Genomic DNA, 19,807 nt, shown 5'->3' on the forward strand with positions numbered 1-19,807 from the left:
CCTGAAGGACTACTCTGGCCTGAACTTTGTGACTGTTTAGCAAGGATCTGACTTGATTGCATAGAGACACTACTCTTTCTGGTGTTAGTCTTGCTGACATGGTGGTTGTGTCTATTTCTGAGCCTAAGAATAAAATGTGCTGCGAAGGAAATAAGGCTGAGTTTTTTAGGTTGAATGTGATGCCCAAACTGGCACACAAGGATAGAGTCTTTTCCCTGGTTCCGATGAGTTGATACTTGGTGGTAGCAGTGAGGAGCCAGTCGTCTAGGTACGGAAACACCTGGAATCCTTGATGTCTCAGGTGAGCCGTTACCACTGCCATGCATTTGATGAACACTCTGGGGGCTGTAGTGAGACCAAAGGGCAGTGTTCGGAACTGAAAATGACTGGCTCCCAGATGGAAGCGCAAGTGTCTCCTGGAGCACCTGTCCATTTTGATATGGTAGTACGCGTCCCGAAGATCTACTGAGCACATCCAATTGTCTTTCCCAACAAAGGGAAAGATCGACTGCAGAATGATAATTCGGAACTTCTTTACGGACTTGTTGAGTCTGCTGAGATCTATACGTTCCGGATCCTATTTGCTCTGTGAGGACTTCTTGGATGACTCTTTTTTTTAGAAACAAGATAACCTCTGATGTTGCACGGTCTAGCTGAATGGGTGGCACACATCTGGTAGAGACCGGTTTGCTGGGGGGGGGGGGGGGGTCGGAAACAAAGGGAATCAGATAACCTCTAGATATTATGGTGTGTACCCAACGATCTTGTGAAATGTTTAGCCAGGCACTTGGGTACAGAGATAGACGACCCCCAACTGTCTCCAGAGATGGACAGTCGGGCAACCCCTCAGGGGCGATGGAAGGGACGATCAGAGAAGGTTTCTCTATCTCACTGATGTTGCAGACCACCTCTGCCGCGAGGGCGGCATCTTCCATTATATCCTTCCCCTCTGCCTCTAGGGAGAAGGTTGACCTTGTGCCTGAGGGAAACCTTTTTGGGATTTACGAAACTACATTTTCCCTCCCATATTACCCTTGGGATAGGGTCTAGACAAGAGGGAAAAATGGACTCCGATGGCAGATTAGATTTTCCCTTCCTGCTCACACCTAGTTAAAGTCTCTTTCACCTGGGGTTCAAAAAGAGATGAACCATCAAAGGGGATGTTAATGAAGGAAGACTTAAAGGATTCCATGAAATTACAAGGACGGATCCAAGAATGAGAGATATTCCTGCTGCGGCTGCCCTATTCGCTCCATCCGCTGTATACAATATCAGCCTCATGGAGGAGTTAGCTATTGATGTAAGGGTGGAGAGCTGTGCAGAAACCTTACCCATGGATCCCAGAGCTACTGAACCCTGGAGGGTATCTCCCAACTCCTTCAGGATATCCCTCTGAAGACGAGTAAAGTGGATAAGGTAATTCAGCGATCTTAAAGAAAATGCCGCTGAAGAGAAGGTTCGCTTCCCATACCTATCTATCATCCTATATTCCTTGTTAGGAGAATGATATTAGAAGATGTTTTGGATAACTCCTCCTTGGTGGCCACTGCTACCACCATAGCATCAACAGGAACTCCTTTGGTAAGAAAAGCCTTATCTTCAGGTGCTGTCATGAATTTATTTGGCCTCCTTGGGACGGGCTCCAGTGAGTCTGGGAAGGTCCAGGCTTTCTTCAATATTTATTTTTACTTATTTTTTATTTTACATTTGTTAACCGGGAAAGTCCGACTGGATACATGTCCATTTTCAGTGGAGGCCCGGGGAGAAAAGCTTCAATGAAACATTACATATATGAGAGAACAAATAAGCAGCCTAAGTACATAGTATTTCTATGAAGGAAATACTTAGGAGTAAACTACCAGTAATTATTTACAAGGTTTTGTTGTATATATTACATACCATGCCATACATTTTTCAGTTTTCTTTTACCAAAGTGTGCATTAGTATAACACAGTATGTGTCACTGAGTTAGAAGGAACATATCATTGAATTTAACAAGTCTACCAGGGGATGCAGGTGATCTCTGATGAAATCCTTTTGAACAGTGCAGTGAGAAGGGTTAGCCAGAAGTATAGCATGAACAAAGCCAGCTGTTTTCATAATGAGTTTTCAAGAGTCTTTTGAAATGAGTAAGAGAGGTGGTAGAGGAAATTTGGCTTGGGAGTGAATTCCAGGTTCTGGCAATAGGAAATGCAAAGAGCGATTTCCCAGCATTGTTTCTATGTTTGATGACATGTATGAGATTTTGGTTAGTAAATCTTAAGGATCTAGTGGTGACGTAGGGCTGTATTAGTTGCAGAAGTGCTGGGATTTTGTCAGGAAGGTAGTAGAGTTTATGTGCTAATGAGAGTTGATTGAGTAGGAGTAGGTGAGGCAACTCCAGCCAGTTGAGTTGCTTGAGGGATAGACAGTGGTGGGATCTATAGGAGGTGTCAGTTGCAAACTTGGCTATCTTGTAACAAGATTCCATTTTGTTTAGTTCTGTGCGGTGGAGATTAGTCATGATGGGGAGGCATAAAGGAGGATGGATAAGAGGTGAGTTCTTGCTATGGTGGCTTTAGTATGTTTTGTTCCTGTAAAGGAGACCAAGCTTTTTATTTACTTTCTTGATTGTTTGTGCTATGTGTATGCCGTATATTCGGTTGTTGTCTATTTCAACGCCTAGCAGTTTTATGTGTGCAGTTGGGGTGATCAGAGTATTGTCAGTGGCTGTTATGGTAAATTCATTACTTAGCGGAGGAGTTCCACCAGGGCTAAAGTGCATTAGTTTGTTTTTTTAGGACTAAGTATAAGTTTAATGTCAGTGAACCATGCTTCAGCTAAAGTAAATTTATTTTGAGTGAGGGTTTGAAGTTCCTTTAGAGTAGGGGTGACACAGATAATAGTGGTGTCGTCTGCATATTGCACTATTGAGGCAGAGGGGGAGGAGGAAGCTATTTGGTTAGTAAATAGGAAGAACAGCAGAGGACCAAGGATGGAACCCTGTGGGACTCCTATGGCTACTGGTAATAGGGGGGGACAATTGGTCTTGCCATAAAACTGCTTGCTGACGGCCTAATAAATAGCAGTTAAACCATGATATAGTGGAGGAGTTCATGTTAAGGGATGTTAGAGTTTCAAGGAGAATATGGTGGTTGACCATATCAAACGCTTTAGATAGGTCTAGGAATATGGAGGATATGAATAATCCTTTGTTCCTATGGTAATTGACTATGTTGGTAAATGAGAGTAATGTTGGGAATGATGGGAAGGTCTAACTCCATGCTGGGAACTGGATACCAGATTTTTTTTAGAGGTGATTCATTAGTTGAGTGTGAACTAGTCTCTCTAATATTTTTGTCAGTGGAGATAGAATTGCGATTGGGCGACAATTTATCAGTTCAAGGGCGATACCTCCCTTGCGGAGTGGAATAATATGTGATATTTTCCACGTGTCAGGGACTTTACATTCTGCAATAGACCTGTTTATGAGTATGGATACAGGATAGGCTATTGCCTCTGCAGTTAATTGAAGGAAATCTGCTGGAAGGTTGTCAGCGACTGGTTTGGTTGGTTTAAGTTTTTTGAGGTGTTTGGCTATTAACTTAGTGTGAACTGGCTGGAGGGCAAGTTTAGAGAACTGGGGTGAGTAGGGGTAGTTGTTGGAAAGGGGCCTCTGGCACTCTTCTGGGTGTTGGCAAGGGCTTGGACTGTATTAGTAAAGTAGTTGTTAAATTGAGTGGGAGTGTCCTCCAGGTTGTTTGGTAATACAGGGATAGGGGTAGTAGGTTTCCCTGAGTGTAGTAAACTCTTTAATGTGGCCCAGAATTTTTTGGGGTGGTTAGCATATTTTTCCTGTGTGGTTTCGTAGTAGTTGGTTTTGTCAAGTTTAACTTGCTTTATGGCTTTATTGCGAAGTTCCAGATATTTTCTCAAGGTAGTGGTTTTGGGTTTCTGGTATTGTAGCCAGGTTTTGTCTCTTTCTGTCAATATAATCTTTGTTTCGTTAGATAGCCATGGGGCATAGTTAGATCTGACTCTGATGGTTCGAGAGGGTCATGATGGTTTAAGATGTTTAGGAAGGTTGAGCTGAAGTATTGCACGGCTTCATCAAGGGGTAGTTGTTTTAGGGGGAGTCCAGTTGCAGTATTTTAGTAAGTTTATTAGAATGTTGGCTTTGAGGGACTTTTTGTTGCGCACTACTCTGAGGATGGGTTGGTTAATGTGGTGGGGTCTGTTCCTAATTAGATAGGTTACTTGATGGTCACTCAGACTGTCTGGAAGACAGCCTGACTGATGTACAAGAGTGGGGTCAGATAACAGAATCCAGTCTAGGGTGGACTCACGTTTGGTTGCTTTGTCAGTTCTAGTGGGGGTAGATATAATTTGGGTGAACCCATGATATGACCCCTAAAAGTTGGTCATAAGGTGGCGTCACCCAGGAGGTAGAAGGTCGGGAACCAAAGGCCTCAAGATACACTGATTTGTCCTCAGTAGGGTTAGAGGTCTTCCAGTCACCCCTCTGTCTAAGGATTTCTAGAATGTCAGAAAAGGAGACATCCTCAGAGGGGGATCTAGGGGACCCTTCTGATTCCTCCAAATAAGTGTCAGAAGTGACACACTCAGGTGAGTCAACATGCTTTCTCTTACACAGTCTCTTCCAAGGGAGCTCTCCAGTGGGATAATCTGGGGAGGTCTCATAAGAGGGGGCATCTCCAATAGGGGCTGATTGGGTCTCTGGTTCCCTACTCTGTGGTGGTGGCAGGGGAGAAGACGCTGCTGCCTGCTGCTGGTGGGACACAGGTTCCAAAGGTATGGCTTTTGCAGAAGATAAAGCCTTCTCTATTGCCTCAAAAGCCTTTTCCCCTCGCTCCGAAGAAGACCTCCACTCCGAGGAGACAGATGGTCGGCTCCTAGCTAGGGGGAAAGGCTCTGAAGCAGATGTAGGAGCCGAGCCGAGGCACCAAGAGGGAGAGTCAGCTCCGAAGAAAACTCAGGGTGACTGTCCCCCTCGGAGTCGACTCGAGAGTGTCAGCTCCCAGATCCCTCGGCTGCAGACTGAGCCACCAAGGTTAGAGTAATCGCTTCCGAGAAAGGGGAGAGGATCGCCGGAACCAACGGATCCAAGATCGAAGAACCTGAAGTGATGGGCTCAGAGAGCGAAGCAGTTGGAGGAGGAGCAGTGGCATGTAAAAGGGTCGGCTCCGAAGCCGTTGGGTCCGGAGGAGCCAATTTCCTTGCCAGCGCTGGATCTGAAAGCAACCTCTTCATCACTCTCTCGATGTCCTCATCTTTGAGTGTCCTGGAGGATCTAGTGGAGACAGAAAAAGATCTCCTCCTCTCCAAAATAGGAGATCTCAAAGTAGGTGACACATGATCAATATCAGGTAAATGTCTTGGTACCGAAGGTTGCCTCAGCACCAAGGCGATCAATGTTACCGATGTGGAAGAAGATGAATCGCAGCCAGAACTCCCTGGCTCTGACGCTTTGGTCTTTTTCGACAGCTCCAAAGCTAGGGATGAAGATTTACGTTTTGAAGTCTTAGGAGCTGCCTGACTGAGTTCCAGCTGTTCCTGGAAGGAACTGGTCATAAGACCTCATCAATAAGTTTTCATTTCCTCTCATTCAAGACCCTGGTACTAAATGCAAGGCAAAAGGTACAGGGCTCTTGCAAATGAGCTTCCCCTAAACAGTACACACAACTGGTGTGACTGTCTGTCAGAGACATATTTTGTGAGTATCTATCACACTTTTTAAAACCTGAAGCGTGATGGTCCTTATGCTCTCTATCCTTTTCTTTAGACATTCTGACTGAAAAACTATAGTCTCGCTAGAGAAGGCAAAAACAATAACTAACTACTAAGGTAACAATAAGTTAGTGAGAGATAGAAAAGAATCTATTGTATATATAAACTTTTTTTTTATATAAGACACACACTCAGGAAGGAAAGGCCCTCTAACTTAAATGGGCTGTACAATCCTAAGGGGAAAAATAGGGATCAAAAACTCTCAGAACAGTCACACAAAGAGATAACAGTAATAAAGACTGTAATAGAAGAAGAAAAGTTGAGAAAAGTACAAGTTTTAATAACTAAATCTATTACTTCGCCAACGAGCCAGTAAGACACAACCTCGAAGCTTTCATGGCAAACGAGATCTGGGGAATTGCCATGAGTCACCATGGGATTGGGGTTAGCCTCGAGCCAGTAAAAGCTCTTGAGCTTTAGTATCAGCCGAGTTGGAGCCAAATATCGGCTCAGAACCCATCCAGCAAGAATGACGGTGAGATAGGACTACATAACATCTTATATTAACCTCTGAATTTTAGTCTGAATCAGCTCTTGTGGTTGGTATTTAAGTATTGCTTGTCTTCTGAGGAAAGGGTATTATTTAGGACTGAATGTTGTTAAGCTGTGGCATCTGAATCCCAAGCCAAATCCCCTAAGCACATTACCAGTAAGATATCATTTTTATAATTTATATGTGGCTATTAACAAAGAGTAATATGGCAAGAAGTGTGTTTGGCACCTAGCCATTTCTAGGATAGTGGTAGAAGTACCTTGACAGGAAAAAAGCTGTACTGAATTAGAGAATTCTACCAGCCTTCCCCTGGAATTATATATGTATGAAAACAATAACGTGTTTTATAGGTTCACAGGTAAAGCACTAGGCTAAATGGCTTTGTGGGCCATTTTAAGTCTAACTAGTATCCGTCTTGGTGCTTGAATTAACCTATCCCATTTGATGTTAGACTAGCCTTACCTATCCCATATCAATAATTATACATTAAACTGGGATAATATCACAGATAATTTGATGGAATCCATGCATGAGATAAAGCATTTACGAGCTGCCTCTGACTGTTAGTAATAAATGGGGCAGTCCTGGGGTAAATTTTCTGTTTCCCATCCATACATCCAAGTTGCACTTGTCTATGGACAGGGATGAGCTTTGTTTAGTGTGTTTCAGGAGTGTTCCAGAACAGCAGTATTCCTTGCAAGATATACCTCTCCCTCCAAACCATTCTGTTGATGTTGCACAAGAGGTTTAGATCCCTAGGCTGAGTATTTATGATGCTATTTGACTTGCTGATCTGCAGTAAATCCATCAGATTCCTTGTAAAACAGACATTCGTTACTTCTTAGCAGTCTGTAGAATACAAAGTATAATGACAAGGCTTAGAGTTAGTTCATGTAGGACATATTGTTTAGGCCTTGTATACTTTTAATAAGGTACTTCTGTGAGCATTCCCGTTATTGCATACATCTGGACAGATACACTCCAAAGAGGGCATTACACAATATGAGTGGTATAATGAGAGTTGAGTAAAGGAAACAATGACATCCCTAGCTCTAGACACAATCCCTTTGTTTATACGCTGTGCAATATATAAAGACTTTCTTAAAGCAACGGACACATGTTGGTTGAAAGTTAGGTCACTGTCCACTTAAGTTCCTAAATCCTCACCAACTGGGTTAACTCTTAGGGGTGCATTTGCAATGCAGTAGCTCCTGGGGTAGATGACTTCCAAAAGAATACGATAATGCACTTTTTGAAATTTGGTTTCAGTCCATGATTTTGGCATCAATTATTTATTTGGGATAAACCTTCCTGTATAATGGCCAAGTCATTTTGGGATTCAATGACTGTTCCTAGTTACTTAGTCAGCCAAGGTCCTTTGGTACTGGCTTTAATTTTAGAGAAGTAGATGCCAAACAGAGAGGTACCAGCACAGAGCATTAGGATTCCACTGGTAACTGGTCTCTCTGTGAAGGTAACTTCCCCATTTTGATTTTCTGCATCCTATCTGTGAGCTAGATGGCAATCCAGTGAGAGACTAGGGTTATTCCCAGTTTATTTAGCTTTTCTACTACATTCAAGTGGAGGATTGTGTCAAACGTTTTGGACAGGTCGAAGTGCATGGTATATACCACTTCACCTTCGTCCACTGCTTTGGTGACCTTATCAAAAAGGTCCACTGGGTTGAGTAAGCATGACTTGCCCTTAATGAATCCATATTGGGATGGTCCAGTGTTTGGAGTTTTCCTATGCCCTTATTAGTTCTATGATGGCTTTGCATTTGAGGCTTGTCAGACTTATGGGTTTGTAATTGCCAGAGTCTGTGGAGGTTCCTCCCTTTTCATAATGCTTTTAGGACTTGGTCTTGCATGACATCTGATGATGAGCCCGTTTGAGGTATATGTTGAGGGACAGATGCAGGAAAGAAAGGGGTAAAGTTAGACCTGGATTTATTAGCCAGTAAGTTTGCTATATCTTCAGCCTCAGGGTAGGTAACGCTGTTTTCAATCAGCTCAGTGCATTGCTATGTTGTGCTTTTGAGGATAGAAACATAACTAAAAAGGCTTTGCAACTGGCTTTAGCTTGGGTAGCTATTTTAGGAGTCTATATTAGAAGACCGAAAGTTTAAAATCACAAACGCTCTAAAGAGCGAAAATGTCAGACCTCGAAATCATTATTGTGGGGGCTGCACCCCCCCACACACCCCACTAAATATATATTCCAACTCCAAGATCGCACTACAGTGAGAAAAGGGCAAATATTCTGATCTTCACTGTACTGCGATCTCAAAAAAAAGCACTTCGAGGTCTGGCATTTTTGCTCTTTAGAGCATTTGCAATTTTAAACTTTCGGTCTTCTAATATAGACCCCTATTTTAGCCCACCCAATTTATTTTATTTTGATTTATTCTGTTTTAAAGGAAGTTAATTAAGGTAAGGGGCACTGTGGCTCACAGAAAGCAAACAGAAAGAGGTGTGAGGTACTAGGCCAAAAATATCAGCTATTTAAGTAGTCATTATGTACTCCTTGCCTGAATTTGGATGTTAGAAGCCCATATCCAGGGCAGGAGTGCATATTCAGTTTGTGCTCTTGAGGCCAGGTTGCATTTGATGAAGTGATTATACCAAATATGTAATCACTATTTATTTATTTTTTTTAACTTTCACTTTTTGAGTACCAGTAGTGTGACTTGACGGAACCATCCCTCTGGACAGTACAGTGGATCCAAAGACCATATTCCCAATCCCTCACATACCAAAGTGGTAGTCTGACTTTTGTTGTACACGGCAAATGGTAAAACTTATCTTTCAGATGTTTACTTATGCGCCTCCACAGCCATAACCATCCAAACCTCCCTATGATTCCATCCTTGTATGCCATACATTATCTCTTTGAGGGAGACGGCTTCTCTCATTCCACAGAAGACTGCAGTAACTGTAAAGTCCTTTTTTGGATGGAAGAAAGACAAGAACCAGGAGCTAAGGGATATCACTTGTGCTTGGCTACAGTATTACACTCTGCTTGATATGGTGAAATGCTGTGTCTTGTGGTATAGGGCAAAAAAATAAATTGATTGACAACACACACACACACACACACACACACACACACACACACACACACACACACACAAACACACACAAACTGTTACTAATATTGACAGCCATGGTTGTCATTAGCATTGTTATTACTATATTTGCTACTGTTGTTGATTGCATTGTGTATTGCTTACATAGTTCCATTGTTAGTATGTAATGATTGCCTTTATTAATGGTGCCTTCATATACTGCTGTGCACAAATCTTGCTAATCTCCTGATATATCAAGTATCAGTATGTAACAAAGATACTGAGAAACAGAATGCAGTAAAGACATGCAATTAAGTATTTGTTTTCCTAGCTGAGGTGTCTCTAGACTGTAAATGTTTGCAGCAAAAGGAATACAGACAAAGAGGTGCCATCACCAAGGCAGACTTCAAAACTGAATACATCCTGCTTTGGACATTAAAGTGTCATGAGGTCACTCTGGGCGATAAAATTCATAGGATGTGGAAGAAAGTAATGATTGCAAAGGCCATACACCCTCTTCTCTCCTAAGCTATATTTTTAGTCAAAGAAATAATGAACTGTGGAAGAAAAACAAACTGTTCCTAAAGCTGACAGGAGAAAGAGAATTGTGTATCCACAGCTGCATTCACTTCATTGCAGTGACAGAACAAAGTATTTCCAAATTATTTCTTGCTGTTGGAAGAAATATATACCGCAAGCTACTGATTCCTTCAGTTAGATTTTCAGATATTCATTCATGCTTCTTTTTCCAGTCATACATGGACTTTTGGTAGCTAATGCAGGCCAAAAGACTCTGCAAGAGCTTTGCTGGAGGACTGCTATAACCTTTGAAAAAGGAACAAAACACTGGAATGTTGCATCATGGTATTTCTGGACCTGGTCAACCCACAAAGACAGGTCCATTATGTATTGAAGAAGTGTGCTAGATAGGCATTCAACCAAGTCTGTGTGCAAATGAACTGGATTACTGCCTACAGAGGAACCAGTATGAAAGCACAATGAATTATCTTCAGATTTCTGAATTAGACAGAGGCAGGCAGAGAGAGAGGAAAGATACAGAATGCAGGACCATTTCCCAGTGCTTATCAAGGGCCAAAATACTTCAAACAAGGAGAATCTGCTAAAGCAAGACTCATGGACACCGAAGGTAATTTTGTTTGAACTGGCCAGTGACGCTTGAGATACCCTTTTCTGACTTCTACTGCTGTTCATCGGCTTCAGTTTTTATTGATTAATGCCTACGCAACCATTAAATGAATGTACTTTTAATATCATAATAAATTCTATGTTTATAAACAATTCAACCTGGCACATGCTGTTTTAATTTTACCTTGATTGGGACCTATTTTACTTATTTACTATTTGGTGGCTGGGAAGGGGAACTGTCCAGAGACCATTTCAGCTATAACCTGGTAACCCACAAAAATAGGTTTGGAAAGGGGGCAAATAAGTGTTAAACTAGTTTATTTTCACCTAAATCCATAGCTTATAATATAAACTATTATATTTCGGCCTTAAGTGTTCCAACAGTGGTCTATGTATGTTTTTTGGACTGCAAAAGCCGGTTTAGCATTCAGTAGCAATACCTAGGCATTACCAATCCCTCAGAACTGTCAAGCTAGCTTCAACTGCTCCCTTCCCCCCTACATCTTCCTCCCCGCAATTGGCTACTAGCTTAGGTTTACTAATGAAACTTGGACTAGTGACACTACAGACATGGCTTTATCCATCTGTGATGAGGGACTGGCATAGTTAATTCCAAAGTTTGAAAAAAAAAAAAAAACAAAATGAGATGGTACATCCATATTTGGCATTGATTGCAAAATAGGATATCAGTGACTTGAACAGAGAAGTGAAGAAACATGACAGCAGAGAAATGGCAATAAGAGCACAGAAAAGCACTCTGGTGAAAGACTGTATACTTGTGCCAGTAATCACTTTGGTAGAGAAATGTAAAAATACTTTTGAGTAGAGAACTGGAAAAAGATGGCAGCATTGCATTGGGTAGAACAATATAAAAATGTAACAGCTGGGTACAGTAGCACAGCAGGAGCACTTTGCCCAATAAGAAACTCCTCAGTGCAAGGGAAGTAAAATTACAAACAACTTTACATAACAATGTGAGGATTCATTAGCTGAAGACTGCTACAGCAGGTTCAGCAGAATGAAAGGAACTATGTCATTACTCCCCCTTTCAGGGAATATCCTCCCTGTGCAATCCTTTGACTACACAGCTCGGTACTGGAAGACTCTCGGTGGACAGCAGGTCTCTGAGTAAACTGTTAAAATAAATCAGCAAGTTCCATTCAGTTAGCTGGTCTGGACAAAACTATCTTTATCAGTCTTCAACTTATACCACTAGCAAATGATCCAATTATTTATCTGCTGTATTAACTGGGCTGGTGATGTGGTCCACAATCTCTTTTCAGCCATCACCCGGGCCAACAGGCAGTTGCCACGTCAACAACAGAAGATAAAAAAAGAAAAGAAAATTGTACAGCGCATGAAATTGTACAGTTTTTTTAATTACATGGCTGAATATACATCAAAAGTTAACACACAAATAACATACTTCACAGCGAGATTATAATACAAACTACTGTATGAAAAGAAATAAATCCGTCTGTTTAGAAGCATGTAAAGAGTAATACAAAAATGTGATATCAGTAATAATTCCATTCTTTTTAAGAGTACTGAGCAAATGTATGTGTACACAGTTAAAGTCCCGAATAAGTGATAGAAAAACCTGTTTTATACATTTATAGATTTTAAATTTACTAGCTTTATTTGCATCTGCACATAATTTGTAACACAGAACTATATCTTTCACCCCACTACAATGAAAAGTTATTAAGTTTGCTTTTATAATGCAGCTGTGGCTCAGTGTTGTCTTGTTAAACTGTGCCAAACAGGAACGTTTGTATTTATCTGTATGTTGTTGCAACAGTTTCTTTTTAAATATTTTGAATTTTTAGTGTTAATCATTTAAGTGTCCCAAAGGGCAGGTTGAAATCTGGATAATGCCCACTCTCCTGGGGCTTTCATTACGAAGGCTGCATTAAATTGACGGCATTATTCGGAATATGGTTGAAAGATACAGCTAGCTTGCCTTTGCTTGGATTTTGATGCTAAGACTAAATAGTAACAGCAGTATAAGTTTGAATATCATACAGTTTAACAGCAGGCTTGTTCTGGATATTTTAGAAGGCCACTTATTGTTGATTAATGTAGCAAAATTATGTTCAGCGGAACTTACTAGGGAAATAAGTGGCAGATTCTTTTCCCACTGATATGAGGTGATTGTGCATTTTGTACTGATCTGAGTGCAAATACAGGTAGACAGTTCTCTCTTTTAGGCATTCCCATTCTGACAGCTGTGGTTTCTCTTACTTCTTGATGCAAAAGGTTAAGAGTGTGTATGGTATGACATGTTGGTGTAGGACCTATTTTCTTATCTGAGTGTGTTAAAAGTCAAGATGTTGGTCAAACAATGCCAAGGAATCTTTGCTCTATTACTTTTCAAAGGAGGTGCTGCATCCAGGCCAGTAAGAGAGTTTTCATTTTAAGCCTTTGATGCATTCCAAATACCACATTCTTGTGAAATAGTCAGCCCCCGATGTTTTTGAAATAATTTTGTAGGTTTTGTTGCAGAGTGGATAATGAAGTGTCAGAGCTAATACACATAATGAGTAAAGCACATGGTGGGATGGCTGAGTGGTTGATTATTTATGAAAACTGATACAAATAAGGGACCACTGAGAACACCAGCTCTGAATGTTCCATTTTCTTACATAATTATTGCTGTGTTGTACTGTGAGTACTCCACCTGTTAAGTAAGCTGAGAACCACTGCTTAAAACCTTTAGCAAGAATGAATAGTTCACAGATTCATTTGCCCATCCCAGGTCTATAAATAGTGCCCTTTTAAGTTTGTTGTTTTCCTCTGTTTGACATATATAACTGGTTACAGGATATATGGCTGTGCGATATTGGACACTTTCTTGAAACCATGCTGCCTGTCTGACAGTAAGCCATACAGCCCATTAGCTGATTGTAAAGTAGCTTTTCTGTAATTTGAGGTGGTGGGAAAAGGATGGCTACAGACCTGTAATCAGAGGTAGTTCGGGGATTATTTGTTTTAGGACTGGCATGATTATGGTGTTTTTCCAACTTTAGGGGACTGCACCCAAGGTAAAGGTTAAAGTGCAGACTAGTGTATAGTCAGATTGCTAAAACTAAGGCAGAGAGAGAGAACAGAGAGGGAACAGCATTTAAGGTCAGTAACTTCAGAGAGATTTTCATATACTTGGAGGACAGGAAGAAAACCAAAGCAAAGTCTCTCACTTTACAAGACACTACAGAATGCTCTGTAGCAAATGGAGTTCTAGCAGAAAAGAGAAGGTTTTCTAAAGAATTTTATTTATTTAACATTTGTTTACTAGAAAAGTTCGACTTGGAACAAAGCCAATTTTCAGCGGAGGCCTGAGGAGAAAAGCTCCAGATGCATGTCTAAAACGTGGGAGGAAACCGAAGCACCCAGAGGAAACCCACATGAACGCAGGAGAGAAATGCAGACTCTGCACAGAAGGAACTCCAGCCAAGAATCGAACCGGAGAACCTCATGCTGTGAGGCAACAAAGCTACCGCTCCACCACTTGCACTCCTTACAGAGGGAAGCATCACCACCTTGCACTCCTTGAAGAGGGAAAACTTATACAAAATAAAGATGGCACTGAAATGTGAATCCTAAAGTAGTGCAGACAATCTAAACAAAAGCTGATAAGTATGATGACTGAACACTGCAAAATTACTGCTAAGTAGTTATGCAGACAATAATGCACATTAATCCTACTTTGCCTACATTCTCAGCATTCCACCCTACATCTTGGGAAAACCATCAGTGTAGCACTGGCATTCTAATCTAAATAAAAATGCTATTTTACATATGTGGTAAGAAGGAAACCAGCAAAAATAATTTTCCACACCACCAAAACTTCCAGATGGTGAGAAGGCTGTATGTTTACAAATCACAAAAAAAAAAAAAAAAGAGTTTTAGTTGTGCAGCGAATGAGAACAGTGTTGTATTTCTCAGGTAGTGTATTCAGCAATGACTTGATTAAACAGATTATTTTCAAGGTGTAAAAATTCAAAGGTTAAAAATGACAGACTCAGAAACAGGATCCTACTGTAGCTCTTGTAACAGCAGATATTAACCCATAGCTGTTTATTTTATTAGTTACCCCAGACATCAGCTGATGTATCAAAAAAGATAAAACTGTCAGTAATACTTACTGCCGACGATGCATCCGAAGCAGTTTTTGAAATTCCTTTAGCTCTTTCTCTAGACTGGGATACTCATAGAGGTCATCGAGAATATACCTATAAAGGGTCTGAAAAGTTCAGAGAGAAATGGAATGAAAATAAGTAAATACACTGTAAATGCCGTCTGAGTGCAGAGTTACGAATTTTAAGTAGTACGCAGAATAATGTGTCAAGTGCTCTGCACCATCTTTTTTGCAATAATTATTTGTGTCAAGGATCTCTAACCATTACAAGCCTATCACATACAGTTAGAGAATTGATAAAATACCAAGTTAAGCAAAGCAATAGCATCCAGCTAAACACGGAGATGGGGGTGGCTAGGTCACACAGAAACGGTAGGCTAATGAAACATGATCATAAGCACAGACAGTGAAATGACAAATGATCTAGTTTTTAATCTTTACATTCTGACTATTTCAGTCGAATGTGAAGTGCCTGGTGTTAATACTGTTTTCCTGCTCTACCCTTCCAAAGAAACAGGTACAGGGAAAATCATCAGTACTCCCAATATACAATTGTCAAGCCAGTCACAATATACACTTAGCGTCCAAAATACATTTTACCTACTGCTTATATAAGTGACAATCAACAGCCATCCACAGGTAGGGACTGCAATAATTCCAATTAAACCTGGTCACATACCAGGAGTACGCATCAGGAAAAACCTAAATTCCAATACATGACTGATAAGAGTCCAAGCATTTAGAGAAATCCCTTCATCTAAATAATTTTATTCTAAAAATGAAATGAATCCACTTACAAATACTCATTTTCAAAAAAAGAGAATGACTCCCGATCATTCCTTTCATAGGTTTTATTGAGATAAGTGCTTTCATCCTTGTAGAATTTTTTAGAAACAGTTCTGACATGTAAATGTTCCATAATCATAATGCTACTATAGCTATATATATATATATATATATATATAATATATATATATATATATATATATATATATCTCTACACACACACACACACGTGTCTACTTCACTTTCACCTAAAACTCATTTGACCAAGGCCAGATCACCTAATTTTCAAATTACTGAAAATTAATTTGACTAAATCTCATTCACCAAAAGCTTACAATGCTGAATTTCAAAATACTAGACTTTACACCCTAGACATGCACACTTACATTTTCACCCTAGACATGCACACTTACACCAATGACTAATTCTTTCCAGAACTTAAAAACTACTTACTTACACTTTTAACAGAAGCCAGACAACATAAAACCAAACTAGATGGTGGGGGGGGGCTACTCCCCCAACCCCCCTAACTATATAAACTAACTCCAGGATCGCACTACAGTGGGGAAAAGGGCATATACCTTTTACTTGCCTTACAGTTCTCTACACAAATAATCCCCAAAATCCACAAGTCGCCACGGTCTCCAAGTCAAAACTATTAAAACCTTTTAATAATTAAAACTTAAGATCTGAAGAAGGCTTTTTTTAGCCAAAAGCGCTCATCGGAAATTGTGTGTTTATTTCGTTTTCATGTTCTTAAATTTTAATTATTAAAAGGTTTTAACAGTTTTGACTTGGAGACCGTGGTGGTAATCAAAGTTCTTTTTCTCTATTGTGGTGTACATCTCTTCGATACCTTTAGCAGTGCAACTTGGGTTTCCATTGGAAAAGCCACAACTTAGTCACAAATCCACCAATGAAGATCCATAGTGGTGGCAAGATGATCTAAGACCGAACCTCTAGCTAAGCTTGTGGATTATCATTTAATGGAATTTTTTAAGGGGAAGAATCATGTACTCAAGGATTCTTGGTATTTGTTAAATGTTTAGCTAAATGTGAGTATAAGGAGAACATTGTATTTCTCAGTACTGATATGAAAGATTTGTTTTTGACAATTCCACATGAAGAGGGGATGGAATTATTTCAGATATGAGTGGCAACATCTCAAAGGACTCTATGTTTTGTCCACCCTGGTGGAACTGGTATTAACGAACAGTTTTCTTTGGTTCCAGGGTGAGTATTTCAAACAAACTCGAGGGGTAGCGATGGGGGCAGCAGTGGTCCCTAATTTTGCAAATATTACATTATGGCAGTGGGAAACTAAGTTAGTTTTTGGTTCAGACTACATGAAGTACATTTACAAGTACTATAGATTTTTGGATGACATTTTGGTGTTGTGGGAAGGAGGGATTAATGAAATCCCGGAGTTTATTAACTATATTAATAGTACCACTGACTTTCACAAGTAGTGTAGAAGAGGAGGGCGTCAACTATTTAGATGTCCACATTTATAAAAACAGGAGTGAGAGACGCCTTGATTTGTCCATTTACAGGAAACCGACATACTCAAATAGTTTTACATTTTGGAAGTGATCATCCTTTTTGGCAAAAAAGGAACCTAGTGAAAGTGCAAATGACAAGACTATCTATATTAATAACAGAGGAACAACAGCTCAAAACAGAACTTGAGAAAGAAATGCTCAGGTTAAGAGGATACCCCACACCATTATTACAGAAGTAGTAATCTTATGTCATTGGTAAGAGAGCAGACATGTATGCCCATCTACTGAGAAGCCCTGGGAAGGAGATGGGAGGAAAATAATAATAATGAACATAGTTCTACTTGTGTGTTAACGTATGATCACCATTCCCCAAAAGTTAAACAGATTGTGGAAAAAAATTGGAGTAGTGTATTTGGGGCATTTGCTTTAACCGAGAAATTGGGCTAAACCCCGAAAATGGTGTTTAAAAGGGGAATACACATGAAGATTATGTTTGAAAGGAATCGCAACAAAAGTTATGTCCCAATGGGGAGGATGTGTAAGTGTAACACCTGTAAGGAATGTAGGTATATTTATGAAACCAGAAATTTGGTTGTTGAAGGCCACACTAGGGTGTTGCCAATCCATGGGAATTACAATTGTAATACTAGGGGTGTCATATATGTGGCTTTATGCCAGACTTGTACTGCTTTTTATATCAGAAAAGGTGAAAACCAACTGAGGAAGAGGATTTATCAGCATACCTACTCAATAAAAAAACAAGACAGGTCAAATGCCTTATACAGACATAGTGTGAAATGTAACAACTTTAGAAAATTCCTCTTTTGTGTACTGGAAAAGGTGACCAGACAGGAATGAGGGGGGAACTGGTCGAGTTTTTTTGGAATTCAGGGGAAACACATTGGGAGATTTTATTAAATGTCACATGTTTTCCTGGTATTAATGATAGGGTATCAATTAGTAGTTTGTTGAGTTTAAAAGCAGACAGGGTTTAGAAATTACCATAGCAAGTAGGAGTATCACAGGCGTTTTACTTATTTTTCACCTAATTAGGGAAGGATGTCATGATTGTTTTTATGGTGAATCACCAAAAATTATTGATAATGGTGTCAAAGGGTTATTTTACTTCGGTTGTTTTTTCCAAAATGAAATGTTTATTCTAAATTATGTTTTTTACAATTCTTTTATTGTCTACACATATACAAGTTTTTTATTGGCTGATGGGACTTGGAGTCTGTATAAAAGAGGGTGTGTGTAAGGTGTTTTTATCTGATGGAAGTTCCGTTTTGGTGAGTAAAAGGAACTTAAGCGCTTATTACCTTACAATGGTGTCTTGGTCTTGTACTGCATGGAAGCTTTGCTTGTGTGGTGATTATTTTTAAACTTTGTCTTTGGTATAATATATAAATATATATATATATATATATACACACATATACACACACACACACATATATATATATATATATATATATATATATATATATACATATACACACACACACATATATATATACACATATATACATACATAACTGTGTATATGTAGTTTACATGTGCATGTTTTTGATGTCCCCATAGGGTTTTTGTTTTTCATACCTCTAACAATGCAATAACAGACAATACTGACTATGGCTGCCCAGTTTACAAATATTGGCTACTTTACCACTGTGATTCATAACACTTACAGCAATGGCTGAGATAAATTCAGTCTGCCACAGAAGTCACAAACTTGTGCAGCAAGTGAAGACAAAAATTAAGTTTGTTGTGTTTTTACTAATCAGTGTTATTTAGCAAGGTTGCAGTGTGACATTGGATGTAAACAATAAGAAAATCATCTTGTGCAATTAGTGATGAAAAACTCATCCTCTACAGCATGAAGCAACTGAGTAGTCATACATGTTCTTATAAATAGTTAATTTTTAGCTAACTTAGACAATGGGTTAAACATGTAAGAAGAACTTTGAGGCAAACAGTGAAAGGGATGGACTGTGTGCCCTTTCAGCAAAAGTCATGTTTCACAATAATTGTATAACTGTCCTTTGCTTTCACAAGTAGTCTGCTCCACTCAAAATGTTAGCCACTTTCATACACAGCCTGCCTCTCTAGCCACCAAAATATAGCGACAGGTATGTAAGGCCCTGGTATGTGATTATTCTGAAAGTGAGTGAATGAATGGCCCTAGTACTGCATTTCAACTTGTTTCTGCTATACACAGATCATATCAAAGATCACTTCACTTTAATATTTGAGGTGCCCTGTGATTTCATACACCGACTGCCTCTTTAAACAGAAATTCATTTCTGTTCATCACCTCTGACATGTCATCACCAAGACAGTGAAACAAATACTGGTCCCAGCAATGTATTTCAACTTTCTGCTATTCACAGCCACCCCACTCCCCAAAAGGGATGCTACTGTGGACAGTGCATGTGATTAACACTACCCACACATTTATGTATACATGTGTGTGTGTGTGTGTGTGTGTGTGTGTGTGTGTGTGTGTGTGTGTGTGTGTGTGTGTGTGTGTGTGTGTAAATGTTCTAGTTGACTGCGGTAGAATACATCCCACTGGGAAATGTTCATGCTCAGTTTGGGTAAAGTAACAGAAACAGACAAACATTTGAATTATACAAATGCTGCAATCAATACTATCATTCGACAAAGTACAATTCAAGGGAATTGTTTCTATTAACTATGTATTTGTTATGAGGACCATCTTTGCACATACGTCTAAGTATAACACACAGTTTGTAGGCTATGAGCTACTAATAAGCTTCTTTCCATAGTCCTGAGTCTGAATCCCTCAGTCTCTGCTTAAAAAACTGTGCAAATTCAAATAAGTCACTTAACCAGAGAGTTTTCTTGGTTGTTACTAAGAGTAATTG

At 39.7% G+C, this 19,807-nt stretch overlaps 1 protein-coding gene across 3 annotated transcripts in view; it reads right to left on the reverse strand.

Moving 5' to 3' along the window:
• RAPGEF5 (Rap guanine nucleotide exchange factor 5) overlaps window positions 1-19,807 on the reverse strand; it is a 1,983,710-nt gene that overhangs the window by 384,608 nt on the left and 1,579,295 nt on the right. For all 3 annotated transcript variants that reach the window (XM_044064607.1, XM_044064608.1, XM_044064609.1), the window contains exon 19: window positions 14,639-14,736. In XM_044064607.1, coding sequence (XP_043920542.1) covers window positions 14,639-14,736 — 98 coding nt within the window. The remainder of the gene's footprint in view (window positions 1-14,638; window positions 14,737-19,807) is intronic.

This window comes from Protopterus annectens, chromosome 3.part0 (genome assembly GCF_019279795.1).
Source record: "Protopterus annectens isolate FY-2018-M chromosome 3.part0, PAN1.0, whole genome shotgun sequence".
NCBI classification, from domain to species: Eukaryota; Metazoa; Chordata; order Ceratodontiformes; family Protopteridae; genus Protopterus; species Protopterus annectens.